Source organism: Rhipicephalus sanguineus, chromosome 1 (assembly GCF_013339695.2).
Source record: "Rhipicephalus sanguineus isolate Rsan-2018 chromosome 1, BIME_Rsan_1.4, whole genome shotgun sequence".
Classification (NCBI taxonomy): domain Eukaryota; kingdom Metazoa; phylum Arthropoda; class Arachnida; order Ixodida; family Ixodidae; genus Rhipicephalus; species Rhipicephalus sanguineus.
This window is the reverse complement of record NC_051176.1, coordinates 243,518,401-243,535,590: the sequence shown is the minus strand read 5'-3', so window position 1 is coordinate 243,535,590 and position 17,190 is coordinate 243,518,401. Positions and strand designations below refer to the sequence as shown.

At 47.8% G+C, this 17,190-nt stretch overlaps 1 protein-coding gene across 1 annotated transcript; it reads right to left on the bottom strand.

Moving 5' to 3' along the window:
- Positions 1-1,164: 1,164 nt before the first annotated feature.
- LOC119382066 (uncharacterized) lies at positions 1,165-15,227 on the bottom strand. Its single transcript, XM_049412617.1, has 5 exons — positions 15,134-15,227; positions 8,625-8,742; positions 2,421-6,094; positions 2,186-2,312; positions 1,165-1,445 (listed from the first exon to the last, which is right to left on the bottom strand). The coding sequence occupies exons 1-5, from the start codon at positions 15,225-15,227 to the stop codon at positions 1,238-1,240; spliced, it is 4,221 nt and encodes a 1,406-aa protein (XP_049268574.1). The 3' UTR covers positions 1,165-1,237.
- Between the last annotated feature and the right edge of the window lie 1,963 nt (positions 15,228-17,190).

Here is a 17,190-nt window from a genome sequence, read left to right as displayed (position 1 = left end):
CTCCCATGATCCATTTCCTCAGGGTCTCAATAAAGTTAATTCCCTCTCTCTCTCTCTCCCTCTCTCTCTCGCTCTCTCTCTCTCTCTCTCTCTCTCTCTCTCTCTCACGTTAAAGTATGTTATAAAGCGTGGTGGGAGAGTGGGAGAGTTAAATAAGACCGGGCGTCACACACTGCGAATTACGTAACTAGTGGGTCGTTTAAAGCTTGCAACCCATTACATAGGGCTCAGCCATAATTCTTCATTGTCATCAACCGTCGCATCAACGAAGTGCACATAATGCCTTACAGATGGTACCTCGCTTCTCCGCAGAATGACGAATAATGTCGTCGTGGGTGCTTCCCAACTTCACAAAAATTGATTTGTGGCATAGTGGGTACGTTGCTAGTGCACTTGTATTAGTTGCCCCGATAGAGTTTATAACGGGCTCTAGAAATGCCGCTCATCCAGCTTTCGCAGCTACTGTGCTGCGCTTTCCGCGCAGGCCTGGCGTTTCTTTTATATATATTTTTATTCGTTAACGTTTCTTGCCGTGTTTGAGGGTTCGCCTCCCCGTCCCAACGTGGAAGCGGCCCGCAGTCTTGCCCCTATAAAAATGGGCAGCGAGGGTTTCAGAACAATCCAGCCGCCCACGGCAAAAGAAGAGCGTCGCGTGGCTCAAAGCGCGCGAGCCTGGATATCTTTCGTTGAGCTTGTTCGCTCGGTTGCGGCAGTGGACAACGCTTGACGCTCGATCAAGAGAGCTCTCGAGATTGCAAAGCACGTCATGGGCCATCGTGTGGCATGCAAGTAATGTGTAATTTCATATTTCACCGTGTTCGCCCATCGTCATTTACGTTAACGTCGGCGCCACTGTCGCCGGTGTCACTTGGCACGACCGATAAAATGAAAAGCATCCCAGAAAGAGATCTGCCCCGTTGTTGTACTGCACAACGAAGGCCTAATTGGAAATCGCTTCGTTTGCCTTGTCCTAACGCAGCCTGTATAGCGTTTTAAGACTGGTGTGGATGGTTTCCTACCGTACCACGGCTTCGCCTAATGCGAGACTTGCTCGATAACTGCCCATACTATCTTCTGTCTTACTACATGGTATAGACACCTTTCTGCTGCTGCCTTGCGCAGTTCATGCGGTTAACCCGCCGAAGGAAATGAACATTCTGGGTGTAGTGTACTGTAGAACTTTTTATTTACATTGGTGTTCTTTACAGAGACACCTCTTCCCTGTGTGGGGCTTCTTTCAGTTTCCTCCGCGCAGCAGGTGGTTCAGGGCCACCGCAAGTACCAAGAGCATGGTAGAGCCGGAAAGGACGGAGCTGCCGCATCGCAGGTCGCGCATCTGGCTCATGACAGAGCCCTGCAACTCTTGAAACTCGTTGTTGTTCGAGCCGACACATTTTGAAAAGTAGCTTCCAGCTGACAGGCAACCCTTGATAGACTCCAGTTTACTGCGAAGGAAAAAAAAACGCAGCAATCAGGCATAGAACTTGCATTGACAAAAAACATTGTTTTTATACTTTATCCAATGTGGACCATTTTGTAACCATGCATTCTCGTCAAGTGTCTATATCGGCTGCACCGATCATGCACCACCGAACAGCCACAAAGTGAAAACAAAACATGGCTCCATTATCGCGCTACGCTTTCTGCCGTATCTGAATTTTCCCAGCGAACTGCAAGGCTGCTAACAGCGCGAAAATTCTAGACTGGAGAATGTCAATGCTCGGCCGACGTCAAAATGCCGTCATTCGTTTTGCGCAGCTGACAGGGCCAAGGTATGGGACTATAAAATAGATAATAGATAATGAGTTCATGCACATAACTGCACGCATTGACTGTGCCGTGAACTAAAGACGTAGCAAGCGACGGAACGGAGAAAAGGTTACCTCTTTCGCAAAATATTGGAGAATACGTTTATGCGGAGATCGCGAAAATGAGCGCGCCGCTTGCTTTGTCGAAGCGCTGCCTGTGCAGTGCGCTACCGATTTAGTGAGGAGTTTCCACCATACTATGGCATGACACGGACCCTTCAACTCATTCAGTATTGGAAATTAAGCGTACGTAAGATTGTCGATTGAAGTATAATGAAGATCACTGGGAGTATTGGCACAGCTGTTCGGGTGAACAAGCACGTTTCACCTCTGCAACTGCATTTCTTATCTACTTACTAAAAGAAATGAATACTCACTAGCAAGCCATAGTTTTCTTTGATGCAATCTTCCGAGCTTCTTCAATAGAAAGTTGGTGCTTGGTGTAGATTCCTCGGCAGTAGTCTGTGTGAGCTCTCAGAGTGTCAGGAACGCAGTCGGGCGACTCTGCGCAAGAACACGTGGGCGCAGTGATTAAAATAGTTTACATTTTAATTGTTAAGGCAGTTTCGAAAAGAGCATAGCGGTAATTAGGATATCTTATGAGACACTCACCAGCACTGCCTACTAGATTTCCTGCTGGCTTGATTTCTTTCTTTGGCGTCGTTTTTGTCGGCTCCATAGTGTGCACCCTCTCTCCGAAGCTCATGAGTGGCCTCTCAGCTGCATCGACGCGTCCGACTTGTCCTTTAGGGCTGATGGCGGGTAAGGTGGATTTTTTTATTCCTGCTGCTTCTTTCTCATCCTCATCATCGTCCTCATCATCGTCATCGTCCGCATCATCGTCGTCGTCGTCGTCGTCGTCTCCCTGGAGGTCGTCGTTTCTCAGGATCTTAAGGCCTTCGGTGTCCTTGAGGCTTTTGTGGAGCTTCCTCGATCCGCGGCTGCCCCTCAGCCGTCGCGCTCTAGCGGCCCTCCTGTTGCTGAACCTCCTCGCTCCTAGTCCAGACATCTGCGACGCACGACTATCCGACGAGATGAGACGATGACCTGCCACATAAGGGGCCGCTTCTCTCATGACTCCCATGGACTCATTAGGCGGATGCTTCTCTGCTGTTTCCACGGCCGGAGGCAATTCGCGACCTGGTGCTTCTGGAAGAGGACGCAAGTGAATGCCCGCCGCACCCTGATGCTCTGTATCGTGAGCAGATTTATTAGAGTCACTTTCTTGGCGTTCAATCCAAAACCTTTTCTTGGCCTGATGAATGAGAGGGTCTTTGACGATTGGTCGTTCAACGCCTTCGTAGCCTTGGCCGTAAGCAAGCGGGCTCTGTCTTCGGTACTTGCGGTAGTACATCTCGCCATCTCGCATCGCGTCTGCATCGCGGAAGGAATCTCCCGCTCCTCCCACAATGCGCTCACCAGACTGCGCCTGAACTTGCACCTTCAGTGCCTGCAGTCGCCTTTTCCACTGATCCATGTCATCGTCCTTTTCGTGTCTAAATTCTGGTCCAGAAGGCTTGTTCATGGTCTCAGCGTCAGGAGAGTTCTTAGGATCAAGGATGCTGTCAAGTTCTTCCAGGAGCTTCCAGCGTACCATGCTCTCGTAGTTGTAGTCATTCTCTGGCTTCCGGCGGTGCACTTTCTTGTGCCGCGCAATCCTCACGTTCTCCTCCTCGGCTGAATGTCTACGCCCGCGATTTCCCACATATAGGCCTCCGGTCCTAGGATCCCCGTCCTTCACGCTTGGATATTCCTGAAAAGGATCTCGTGTTGTATCAACCTCGAACGGCTCGTCACCATCCCACTGCTTTCGTCTTACCTTAGGTGCATCGTCGTCATCCCGGAAGCGTGGCCTGTGCCTCTTCTTCAAATCCCTTCCGTACTTCAAGTCGTAGTCACTACCGCCTGATCCGTACTGGTCCACTAGGTCATCAATCAGGCTGTTTTTTCCTTTGATGTTCTCGCCGGACTCCCCAGTCTCGTAGGCATGCACCATTTGTTTTTCGACGCTTCCTCCCTTGTGTCCTTTCACTTCAATGAGTGGCCCACTTCCAAAAACCTGCTTCGGGTCCTTCAAGTTCACCGCGGCTTCACTCAATGCACCCGTCTTGTTGTCAACGTGCCTCCTCCCCGATGTTGAGAGCTCTTCTTCCAATGTTTGGTTGTGAGCTGTCTGGTTGTGGGCTGCACTGGCGTTGGCTGTACTCGAGAGATTCACAGTTTCACTCTTGGTGTCGGATACTTTTGTCTGATTTGTCGTCGTTTTGCGTGCGCGATCTTCTAAAGACTCATGAGCGAAGGAGCTGGCATCAGAAGAAATGTCGTGCTTTTTCTCAAGCCTGTGCACTGCAAGACTGATCTCTGGAACGTCGCTTAACTTGGAGTTCTTGGGTTCGTCTTTCTCTAGGCCGGATTTTCCTGCTGCATCGGCATTCTTTCCTTCTTCAGTAGATGCGACACCACTTCCAGACCTCGTGTTGCTTTCAAGGCTTGCATCCGGGACCTCTGCATTATTCGTTAACTTGGCCTTGCTTTTTGGTAAGTATAAAAGGTTGCCGTTCTCTCCGCTTATTTCGGATAGAGGAGCAAAAGTTCCTATATCTTTGTCTAGATTTCCCTCGTGTGCCAACTTCGTCGTTTGTTTTTCTGCGTCATTAGATTTTTCCAAGTTTTTCACATCCTGCAGAAGCCCGTCGCCCACGGCTGCAGCAGTTTTGTTGGCTTCGATCAGTGCAGTTTCGTTCCCGTGCTCTTTGCTTACTATCTCAGGTTTCTTTCCCTCAGATCCAGTGTGAGCATTGACTTCGTTCTGCCTTTTCTCGGCGAGTAGCTTGTCATTTTTCGTTTGATTACCGACCGCTGTGCCTGAAACGACCGATTTGTCTGCAGTGATCTCGCCTGATGAGCCTTTCTTGTCAGATTCTTTCTTTTCCGCTGCATCACTTGCTAATGTGCTGTTGGAAGTGTGAGAGTCGCTGGGGGAGCTTTTGTTCACGCTCGTAATAGAAGCCGAATCCACGGCGGTACCATCTTTCATTTCAAGTTTCGCTTGGCCGTGACCAGGTGCTTCAGATGTGCCCGACTGGGATTGTCCTTTATTAGATACGGTTACGGTTGACTGGCGAGAATCGACAGGAATTCCTTCGCTATGGACAAGGGACCCCTCGCCTGCAGTATTTGAAACCTGGCTCTGATTCGAAGATGTGGTTTCACTTGCGTGTGCCTTGTTAACTTCTGGCAGCCCCTTAGTAGTTTCAGAATTCAGTGCCCCCTTAGATGGCTTACTTCTGTGGTGCCTCCTCCGGCGATGAGTTTTCTTAGAGGTCCTTCCTATGTCGGACAGGGAGATGTTTTTCACAATCTCAATGCTGATTGGGACTTTCACGTTTGCCAGTGCATCGTGACCGCCAGCTCCACCAGTGACGGCCTCCTTTTCCAGACTGCTAACACTCGTCGCGGCACCGTTCACCGGTGCAACTTCAGCTGGTGCAGCTGGTGGCACGCCAGCTGCTACAGACGATGTTTTGGCTTCACTACTCTTGGGCATATCCGTGCTGTTCTTGCTCTCTAGAGCACTTTTTCCAGCGCTGATATTTTCTTTGTCGTGGTCGGCTGCTTTGATACTGACGAAAGTCACAGATCCTTCCCCTTCGTTGTGGGCTTTTGCCGTGACAACCTCGAGGCTTGTGTCACCTTTGTGGTCCGGGCTAACAGCGGCCTTCGGTTTGATAGTTTCTTTGCCGTGGTCGGCTGCTTTGATACTGGCGAATGTCGCGGAGCCTTCCTCACCGTTGTGGGCTTTTGCCGTGACAACCTCGAGGCTTGTGTCACCTTTGTGGTCCGGGCTAACAGCGGTCTTCGGTAGGTCATCAGCGGTCAGCTTTGGTTTCTTTCCTTTTTTCCCTTTGTGTCCTCTTTTGTGCCCCTTCTTTTTTCCTTTGTGCTTGGGCGCCTTAAGATGCTCTTCTAAGAAGCTTTTGTTGGTCTCGCTGCCGACTTCAGATGTCTGTGCTTCCATCGCAGCGTGGACATCTCGTTTGACTTTCCTCTTGGGCGCATTGACCAAACCAGAGACAGCATCGCGACCGTGCAGGTTTTCATCCATGTCTCGCATAATCTTGAAGCTGCCATTGACTGAGGCTGGGTCACAAAGTCCTTTGGGGCAATTGTCGTAACTCTGGTGGTCTTTTATGGCAAACGATATGGCCTTGTTAATAGCTTCTTTGTCGCCACATCCCAGCGCTCCATACTCGGTCACCATGCAACATTCCAACTTGGAGTATAACCTGCAGAGAAAGACAAGGCGCATTGAGGCAACACAATCTGCTTGTGTTGTTGTGTTCGAAAGAGTTCAGTTGTACAATACAAACGTTTTGTTTTGCAGTTATATTCTTCAGGATATATATGCTCAATTGTTTACTGAAATTATCGGAGCAAATGGATGATACTCTTGTAAGTAATGCGGTACACATTTCAACATTTCAACAAGCAGTGGCTTACACTACCATTTCATTTCAATTGTTGAATGTTATATACCCCGCAAAACATTGGTTCTTTAAGGTAACCTTATGGAGCCCTATGGGGTGGTTTGTGATTAACCTAGTTGTGGTTGACAGACAGTGGCCTCTAAGAAGCTTATTCTTCTGAAATTTTCTCGCTACGCTGTTTCCATGAAACACCCCGTTTACACATTAAGTAATCCCAGTTGATCAAAATTATCTGGAGTACCCTACTACGGCGTGCATCAATTATATCATGCCTTTCTCACGTAAGAACCCGGCAACTGTCAAAATGGCTGGGAAAATATAGTTCAGAGAACTAATCACTCCAAGAAAACCCCTCAGCTTCGTCGTTCCATATTATGTCGCCGTCTCCTCAGCGCATATCAATTAAAATTTAAAACTAGTGCCATCATCCAATATGCGCGACTACAAAATCTAGCGCGCATAATTGAGCTTCCACGCATCATTACCTAGGTAAGCGTAAGTGAGCATGCGTCATGTAGTATCCCATTGCGCTGCGTGCGTAAGTGCATTACGCACAGAAAAGCCTAGTGCAGCAAATTTTTAAGGTAGCGGCACAAAGCGCCGGCCCAAATTGTGTCATCGCTGTGCACGACGTATACGAGCCATTTAGTAAGCTCAACAGGTAGGAAACTGACAGATTGGGGGCCCGTTCTATCAGCATAGCGAAGTTGGAAAAAAATGCAATGCGTTGTACCGTCTCCAGGTTCATCCGCATTTGTTCCCTAACGAAATGTACCCATTGGAATACGCTTGAAGGGCTACTAAAGAGCGATTACTAGTCACTTATGTGGTTACACGTAACTTGCGTTTTATTCCTTCCGTATTCCAATTTATGTTTACGCTATGTATGCGCCTAACCATCGACGGCTGTTACATTCCAGAACAGTAACAAGTAATTACAAAGCCTCGCACTCGTTAAATGCTTTTAACTGACCGCCATTGCTAATATGCACATTTACAGACTGTTTGGGCGTAAACACAATTGCTCATTGACTAGCGTTCACGCTCCGGCCGCAGTGATCGGAGTAGCACAGACGAACGCCGCAACGATAACGAATATTGCCACTTTTATAAACGAACTCTCGCAAGTTCGCGCTAACTAGCGCGCGTAGTACAGTTAGCAAAGTAGGAGCGAAGCATAATTGAGACATAAAGCTGACCCGTGTATTTAACTCTTAGTTGCCCACAATACCATAAGCATGTTATCAGTGCCACGATTGGCAAGTGGCGTGCAGAAGCCGTTAATTTGAGTCCTCCCGATACTTTCTTGTTGCTTTTTCTCCTTAAGAACAAAGTCGATTGAGTTATTTCGTTTAGGTAAATGAGCCGACTTCGTTGCCCTCGGACGAACTATACATTTTATGAAGGTATCGACCAATTTTGACATATTCCATGCTTTCAGCCAAGGTTTCAGCTTAAGTGTTTTAAGCAACTGGCTTTACGCACACAGCCTTGTGGTGCCGCATAGCCAGAGTTGTTTCTGGGTGAATAAACGCTAACAACAACAAGCATACAGCCGTCTGTGTAGATTTCTCTGAAACGCTAATGCGCTCACCCCTGCTAGCATTAATCACGTTTTTCATCAGAGCCTGACAACACGTTTGATGAAACCCTAGTCTAGGCGGCAGACCATAACGTCACGGCAACCACAATGTAGCTTTCCGCACCTAACTAACAGAGCTTCCTACAAAACCTACTACAGGGATCTTTGGCGCTGGTATCTACGGGAACTCCAAGCGTGGTAAGAAGGGAATGATGATTAACATATGGATCTGCCTATGTTCCAGGGCTAAGAAAGATGTAGAGGACGTACGACCGGCGTACGTCCTCCGATTTGTGCTATTACTGCTGTAGCGCTGTTTCACAAAGGTAAACTTATTCAACTAGGCTCCTGTCTTTATCAAAAATAATTGGTTTCATAGAGGCAACCAACTTCTTTGCTCAGATCAAAAGCTAATTTATGCTAATATTGTAGCAAATAATTTTCTCTGTTAAAATTTATCTTTGCAAACGGCAATTATATCGTTTGCTTCATGTGCGAACAAATCCTTCGTTACGACAACGTGCGAATTGTCCATCGCGTATGGTTCCTGCGTACAGCAGTAGCACGTGTCTCATTTCGACACATTAAAAGCCAGTGAGATGTCGTGCATGCCCTTCAAAAAGTCACTGAGAATTAGGTCAACAAAATGCTATACCCGTACGGTCAAAGGGTTAACCTTGCTTTCTTGTATCCGTAGAAAATGGTTATGGTGAACCGTAGCTATAAGGAGAGCCATAATGCACTTACGTGCAGTTCGTATGCTGGTTGTTCTGGTTCATCGAGTGCATCATCTCGAGCTCCGTGATGAACGCCGCCCTGCACTCGCTCACTCGAACGCCTTCGTTGAGACACGCCTCGGAAACAACTAAGAAGAAATATAATTTTTCATTAATTACAGCGCACTTTCTGCTCTACGCACTTAACTATTTTACACTGTTGACCAAAATTTCCCAAGGTTCCTGCTAACTACAGCTGACGGTCAGATTAAGAGCAGATTATACAGAGAATTTGCTAACGTATCCGATGTGGGCAGCTATGAAATATTGCGTTTTACGAGTAGCATATGGATTTAAAGCACAGAAACCAGCGCCGAGATCAAGGGACCGCTACGACTTGATAGCCGAAATCGAAGTACACATTTCGTGACGGTCCCGAAATCCCGGTATCATTAAGAGGGCAAGTACGCGTATGGCTAAGGGCGCGTGCAAGGGACACCAGCCGAACATGTTTACAACGATCAGCCGCGTAGTGTTGAGAAAAAGAACATCACGAGCGACGAGTACGACGGCGTCGTTTAGTACGAAGACAACGCGATTTGGCATGCCGACACGGCATGCCAAACGGTTTCTCGAAACGGCGAGCATCGTGGCACTCACACTAGATTAGTTCCCCATCGCCTTATGAGATAACTAGAGTCATGGTGACCGAGGTTACCTACGCTGTTTCTGTTAGCCATGCCTAAGAAGCAAATTCTGGGAGTAGCTCGATCAGATGGCTCGCAAAACGATCACTGTAGCGGAAGAATTTCTCTATTCATAGCCGCTTTTTTCAGTAGTCTCTGCGTCAGCAACTGTCCTTTCTTCAGTAGACAATCGCTCAGTGAAACCTTGTAGCGCGTGACATCACCCCATAATGCCGATCCTGTGCCATACCATGCTGCTGCTGACGCTGCAAACATTTCTGCACCGCTGCAGCTCGATCGCCTCTAAAAAATTCGCTGTCTAGCTATAATGCCGCGAAAACCACGAACGCACCGATTACAGGTGACAGGCTAGCAATCTGTTTCGCGAGCGTACTTGATGCAAAACGTTCCTTACCTCGTCAATCCACTACACTCAAATCCGACCATACAGAACTAGAGTAAATCGAATTCTACTTTATGTCGAACTGTTTTAGAACACGACAATGCTTTGGAGTCCATGTGTATGGAAATCTACGGCTACATCGACCAAAAAGTTGTCGCAACCCTTCGTACATCGAACATCAGATGCGCGTTGAAGTTTGCTTTCCCTCACAAGAATTTGGCGCGAAAGGGGGCTTTCCCGCAAGCATTTGCGAGAGCGAGTGGTTTGATTAGGAGGGCGCCGTACGCAGTTATGTGAAATACCCCTTGGCACCTCGTGCTCTTTCATGACCTGTCGCCCGTCGGGCTCGGTCAGGCCCGGTCGCCGTTCCCTTCTCCGCGATCATCTGCTCCCTTTGTTAACGCGATGCCTGCCATGAAAACCTGCTCTTCTCCGCAAAGCTAGCGATAATCAAATGAGACGAACGTGCAGAAAAAAATTCTGATGTAGCTGCTGCATACAGCTACCCAAAAAACACGCTGAGGACGATATTGAAGAACAAGGCCGACATGGGGGCTAAGGCGACCTAGAGGCTTCCGGCGCCCGAGCAGTTCGTACAGCTGCGTATGAACATGAAGCGCTGCCTACGTCGGTGCCGTGTCTTGTCGCGTATAATCCGCCCCTGCATATAATCCGCAACCCGGACCACAAACCGCGGAAAATAAAAAATTTTAAAAATCCTGCGTATTTTTGTGAAGCCGCCTTTCTTGCATTATCGTAAAGTACCGCCGTGAAGCCAACTTGCGCACCGAAATTCGTATCGAAAATACGGTAAATTCATTACAAGTTTTATATCACATTACACGACATATCGAGCTATGTTTTGCGGGTTTTACTGAACATTAACTCACCCAAGACCTCGGCTTTAATCAAGCGACGTGCGGCTGTACTAGAAATCGTACGAGCAAGCCACACAGAATAGAAGACTCGAGATAGAACCGTACTAACAAAAATTGATTTCTGGGCCCGTATTCACGAAACCATCTTGCGCTAAAAATGTTCGTAGGAGAATATTTCGGCCAATCCTGATGCTGGACATATCATTAGCGAAGACCGTTGTCCAATGGGGCACAGCACTTACGAAAGAGAAGTTTTGTGATTTCGGGCATTGAAGTTTTTGCGCGCCATATTTACGATATAGTAATGTGGCACACTGGAGTGGGAAGCTCCGCGTCAATTCTGACCACCTCGTGTGCATATCGCCCCCTTTGCAGTACTGCCGCGGACTGGAATTCTAACCCGCGTCCTCAACCTTTGCAGCGCCGCACCTTAGCCTACCACGGCAGGCATTCTATTCAAAAAAACGTACTCTGAAATTTTAGGTAAGTGCGAAATCCAGCCACCCAATTACGGACATAGCGAAGGTGAAGTTCACATTAAAAAGCCCTTCCGAACGGAACGCAGTATTCCCTTGCGCTGAACTAAAAAAAAAATCTAGTTTGTTGAAATAAACTTTCCCTACCCGTCCCGACTTTTCCTGATAGCGATACTATTCCGAATCGTTCTAGCGCAAGAAGTATTTTGTGAATACGGAGCGTGGGTTCTGTCTCGCCTTTACATCTAATTTATAACACCAAACGGAAGACGCACAATCAATTTTTATCACTGCTAAGCATTGACGATAATAATCCGCAAGGGCACATGGACACAACGAGGTTATGACGCTTTGGAACGCAATTAAGTATTGCGGAGAATTAATGAAGCTGCAATATGGTTCTAAAAACGCTGAAGGTATGGCTACAGTATGGGTTGATAATGCAGAAGTGAGCTCGAGGCTACCGAATGTCTTCAAGAGACTGACAATAAAACGAATATCTTTCCTCGCTGTCAGTCGTTCTGCTGACATACCGTATGCTTAACAGTGTCCAGAAAACCTGCACCTCCGATGACTAAACACACATCAGGTCTGTTTGGAACAAGTTTTGAAAATGAAGTAAGAGAAGCTGACATCTGTATAGATCATAAAGTAGTATAAACGCTTTAAGGTGGGCGCATTTTGAAAAGCAAGAACACAGCCTCCGTTGACAAACGGCTTTCACGGTAAATATCGCAAGAGTAAATGTCAGCCAATTATGACGTCTGACATTGCGGTAGACGGCTGGATAATGGCAAACAAACTTACGAACAAAAAGCATTCAGAACTCGGAAATTCCATTTGCGTCATTTTAAGTAGAGAAGTACTTTGTACTATGGAATTGCATCAACATCTTTCCCCGTAAATACAGTTAAGAGCCTGTATTGATGTTTCTTAAGGGCTGTATCGGATTTACCATTGCAGCGGCAATCTCGTTTTTCAGCGGATCGCTATCAGCAGCCTACTACAGAGCGCCAGTTAATGGGAAAAATGCCCTTACAAAAGATGCGTCGTCAATACAGGTTCAACGCTCGTCACTGCTACATCGTCGGGCTAAGCCAAAGAGACGATGAAGGGTGCTGACATGGGATTTGAAGGCGCTATCTTGTAACATTACTATTTCAACTGGCTAGCGACGCTAGTTTTGTTAGTGCACAAGCTTTATGTCTAACCGGGTGTCCAGCGTTGACATGAACTGTGCAAAATTGCGTGCTATGACGTCATCAATGACGTCATCGCATGAAGTCTTCGCTTGGTCAAAGGTGTGCCGATCGCGGAGGCAGTGGAACACCCCGTAAATGCAAAATTATTTTTTTGGCGGGGGGGGGGGGGGGGGGGGGAGCTGGAGATGCAATGGTCTGAGGACACATTTCGCATTATAAAGATGTCCCAAACCGCACAACTCGCTTGCGCCTGGGCTCTTTGTCGTTGCCCAATGGGACACATTTTTCTGGCGCTAGAACTTAGTGTGACATACCCAATAGCCTGTATATGACACTTCTATCATAGCTCAAAGGCTGTACCAAAGTGTGTGCGTTTTCACGCACGCGTAGCCGCTTCAGAAACGCTAGTGAATGCTGGCTTCTCCGCAGCGTGACAACTAGTGTGGAGAGGCCCGCTTCTGTCGTGTACCCTTTTTAGAGCGGAGCTGTAATGCTTTTCGTTATGCCGCTTCGCGTTCGCAGAAACTATCATCATCCTGAATTACCTCTGCCTTTCTAGCGCGTGCAACGCAATAACTCGGCCGGCACGCGCTCTTCGTCCTCCTCATCGCTCCCCGAAGCATGTGCGCCCGGCGCGCGCTCTCGCGCTGCGCCGATTTGTCCGGCGTGGAATGCAGTAACTCGGAAGGGCGAGAGAACGAGTACAGGGAGAGAGAAATAGAGAGAGAAAGAAACAAAACGATAGAAAGAAAGAGAAATATAGCGAAAGAAGGGGAAGAAAGAAAAAAGATGGAAAGACGGAACGAAATGCACGAGAGAAAGAGAAAGAAACAGACACAAAAGAGATGGAAAAAACAGACAGCACGACAGGAAGAGAAAAAGAGAGAGAGAGAGAAAGAGGTAGCGAGAAATAGAAAGAAAGAAAGAAAGAAAGAAAGAAAGAAAGAAAGAAAGAAAGAAAGAAAGAAAGAAAGAAAGAAAGAAAGAAAGAAAGAAAGAAGAAAGAAAAGAAAGAAAGAAAGAAAAAGAAAGAAAGAAAGAAAGAAAGAAAGAAAGAAAGAAAGAAAGAAAGAAAGAAAGAAAGAAAGAAAGAAAGAAAGAAAGAAAGAAAGAAAGAAAGAAAGAAAGAAAGAAAGAAAGAAAGAAAGAAAGAAAGCCGCCCAGCTCCGCACTTCCTTCAGGCTTGGCACCACTGGTGCGAAGCTGCCTTAACTTTTTTTTTTTTTTTACGAGTGCGCGTATTATGATTGGCGCAAAAAATCGCCAATGATTGCGATCGTCGCTAATATAAAATTAGAGCGCAGCAGGACTCTAGCGTCGGCGGCGCTGAGCTGATGCTCACGCGGTTCGTTTAGCAACCGCGGCTAAGCACGCCCAGGGGTTGCGTTGCAGCAAAGAAAAAAAAACGATGAACACGGGAACGCGTGGCTCGCGTGGAGCCCGTTCGGCTCGTTCAAACACGACCATGCCGCCATTTGACGGGCACTACCTTGCTTTATCACGCACCGGAAGTCGCTTTTAGCTGTTCTAAGTGTGAACTCTGCCGTGTAGAGCACACTAACTGAACGCGCCCATTCTACAGCGGTCGTGGCGACGCAGGCGAAGTATCGCGTGCGTATTGGGTCCAAAGTCTACGCCAGCGCTGTGTCTCCTCGGTCGCTCCTCTCCACATTCTCAGCTGTACGCTCCTTTTTCCTCCTTTCTCTTCGCTATCAATGTCCTCCAATTTCTGCTGTCGTCTGCGTTCACAAAAGCGAGAATTATTTAGCATGTTCAGAAGTAGCGCGTGCGTATTGGGTCCGAAGCCTACGACTAGTGCAAGGATGATGCTAGCCGTTCGCTCGGTTACAACGGATGAGGACGACGCGAAACCCACGAACGATTAAGCGGTTTTAACAAAAAAATTGGAAGGAAGCCCCTTCTGAACATGCTAAATAATTCTCACTTTGTACCGTATGCCGTGGTAGTTATGGGCCTAATGAAGCGCAGTAGCAGAGAAGGAGTGCATGTGAAAATGGGCATCGCCTTAAGTGCTGGTCAGAAATCGCAAAGCCTTCACTTCTCGAAAATTCTAGAAATAGGTGCGACTTCCACACCGTATATCCGAGATAATGCGCAGAAAAAAAAGTGAAAAGTCAAGTAGTCCGGTAAAAGTCCACGCCTTCCTCGACAAATAAGTTGTCCCGTTTTGGCAGTTAATAAGTCGCGAATCGTTATGCGCGAAACGCGGGGTATTGCACATGCATGCTTCGGATAAATATCTATAGAAACGACAAATTTAATCCCCGAAAGGAAGAACCTCTTACTAACCGGCATGTTAGCAAAGAGGAGGGTCGGCCTACTTGCAGCAAGCCCAAAACGAGCATGATATATCTAAGGAATAAATATATCGGACGAAATATTTTAATTAAAGGAGCTTCATTCGACATCTAGAGGAACGGCTAAACACGCGGCCTCCGCACGCTCCACACACGCCGCGTGCATGGGACGTGCGCACGTGGCGCAAATTGCGGAAAGAAAAGAAAAAAGTCGATCTCAAACAAACAATTTCCCAACTGATCCGCAATGTTATTCGCATTAAGTGCAACCCCGAGTCTCGCATAGTTCCTGAGCTTCGGTACTCGCGTCCTTCGGGTTAGGCTTACGTGTCACTGCGAATCGTCTAGAGGCCGAGCGCGTGCACCGGGGCATTCCAGAAAGTTCGGCTGCTACCACCTCGAAAGCCTAGACAGTACAGACAGGCGCCTTTTTTTCTCTACGCACAGCGGCCGCTCGTGAGCTTTACTAAAATAAACGCAAAAATACTAATCCAAGCGAACAGGCAAGCGGAGCTCTCAGCAGCTAGAAAAGTGGGCACGCCACGCAACGGAAGGGAATGTCGGAAAAGCAGCTTACCATCTTTGGTCCGCCGTCGCCTCGCTGTGGCGAAGCACCCGCTCCAGAGGGACAGCAGTGTGAAGATGACCAAGCTGCCCTTGACTTGAAACATGGTCCTGAAATTCATAAAGTGCAGTGCGCCGTTAAGAAAATATTGCACCCTGCAGTAAGAGGAGAGAGGATCTAAAGCCGCTGAAGCAAGCCTAAGCGTTAAGAGTAGATATGAGGTAAGCCCCACTCCAGCCCCGCTAGGCCTAGCACTGAGCCTCGAGGCCCGACAAAAGGGCTATCTGGGGAAAAGGAGCAAATGAAGAAAATTACGGGGCCGGCCAGCGTCGAGGGCGGTCGCGAAGGCGAAAAAGGACACGAAGAGAACGCTGGCAAGCAGCGTTGGGGTCCCACCTTATACGAGCGCGGATCATTGGCAGTCACAGTAGAGCATCCCAGGTGCCCGAGATGCAGCCGACCTGATCGTACGCTGCCAATGTTCGATCTGCGTGTGATCGCGGCCCGGACCACAGCGTGCACCTCGCGACTCCGTGCGCGCGGTGGTTTCGTCTTCCTCTGCTTCGCTCGTGCTGCAACCGATGCGCGGCCACGGTGCATGGCAGGAGAAGCAGCCTGGAGAGAAACTTCGAGAAATGTGGTGACGTGTACCCTCACTGAAGCAACAATTATATTGGTGGCATCTCAGTGAGAGAGCAGAATGGAGTAGAAAAGCATTAGGAGCCACGCGGAGAGCGAAAAGACTCGTCTTATACAAAGCGCTACAGGTGGAGTATCGTAGGAAAAGAGACGAAGAACGGAAGCGACACGAGCCGGCGCGCCAGGTGGAACTAAAGTTTCAAAATGCGCATGCAAGCGTGAGCGCACTCACGTGTAATAAAAAAGAAAGTGCGCGCGCTGAAAGTATGCCATGGTAAAAGAAGAAAATGGTGCTTCTGCTTTTTTTTATTTGCATTGCTCCTGTACATTGCGGTTTAATACGCCTGTTACAGAAAAAAAAAGTGTCTTGCTTGTAATGCGACACAAATACATCACAGCTACTTATAACTGTTTCGAGTAAAATTTAGAACAACGGTTGCGGTTAAATTAACGCTAAAATTATAATGTTGAAAGCTTCTTCAGCGAAGGCGTTATGTTGTTTCGAGGAGAAAGGCGCGAAGACGACGACAAAGAGAGATACACATAAAAACTATAGCTGAACAACAACAGCAATAACAACACATAGGGCGTCTTTTATCTGTCTCTGCCGATCACCGTCTTTGCACCTTTCGCCTCGGCGCATGCTAAGCCAACACAGCCAGTTATCCACCCTAACGTTACGTTGGCGTTGTACGTAGCCAGCTTCCGGACGTTACTACCAAACACGCAGCGCGTTGCCCAGCGTTTCTACAGAGCTTTGCGTTGGCATAGCGGTATAGCGCGTCGCTATACCAAGTCGCCACTTATAGTATATCAGGTGCGACGCATACTGCGATAGCGCTGTGTCGCCCCGATGCTGGAACTCGCGTGCCTGTGCTAAGGCCCTTCTGTGACCTATATGTGTTGTGTGACATAGCGTTGTACACTACGTGAGACAGTCTGCCGAAACTTGTCATTCATGGATTAAATTGCCAGTAAAATGAAACGGGCCAGAAAATGCCAATTGCATGCAGCAGTTGGTAAACACCGACTAGAAATCGTTTTTTGGGCGACTTGAAGTGACGAAGGCTTGCGTACACGACGTAAGTTCCGTTGCGCAAAAAAAAAAGAAAAAAAATCGTTGGGATGATCAAAAACTATTTTTAGGCACCGATCTTGCGCAATAACTAACACACAAATTTTTTTAACGTTTTTCCGCGTGTTCTTTAAAAGGCCCCTAAACCACCTGCAATGCTTTTTTTTTTTGCTTTTTTTAACATTTGTGGGAGCGCTGGCGGCAGCGTATGAAGAGTAGCAGAAGAGAATGAAGAGCAGCCTGGGGTGCGCTCGCGCTCGCCAGCAGGGTTGCCACTGACTTTCGAGAAAATGTCGCCAAACGACGAGCAAAAAGTCGCCAAAAGTCGCCATTTTTTTTACAACTTTCGCCAAAA

Excerpts from the sequence above, each read along its gene's own strand:
- LOC119382066 (XM_049412617.1), bottom strand. The coding sequence starts at position 15,227 with ATGTTTCAAGTCAAGGGCAGCTTGGTCATCTTCACACTGCTGTCCCTC. Across the intron at positions 8,743-15,133 it reads GCGACGGCGGACCAAAGATG|TTGTTTCCGAGGCGTGTCTC; the intron begins GTAAGCTGCTTT and ends ATTTCTTCTTAG. Across the intron at positions 2,313-2,420 it reads AAATCTAGTAGGCAGTGCTG|AGTCGCCCGACTGCGTTCCT; the intron begins GTGAGTGTCTCA and ends GTTCTTGCGCAG.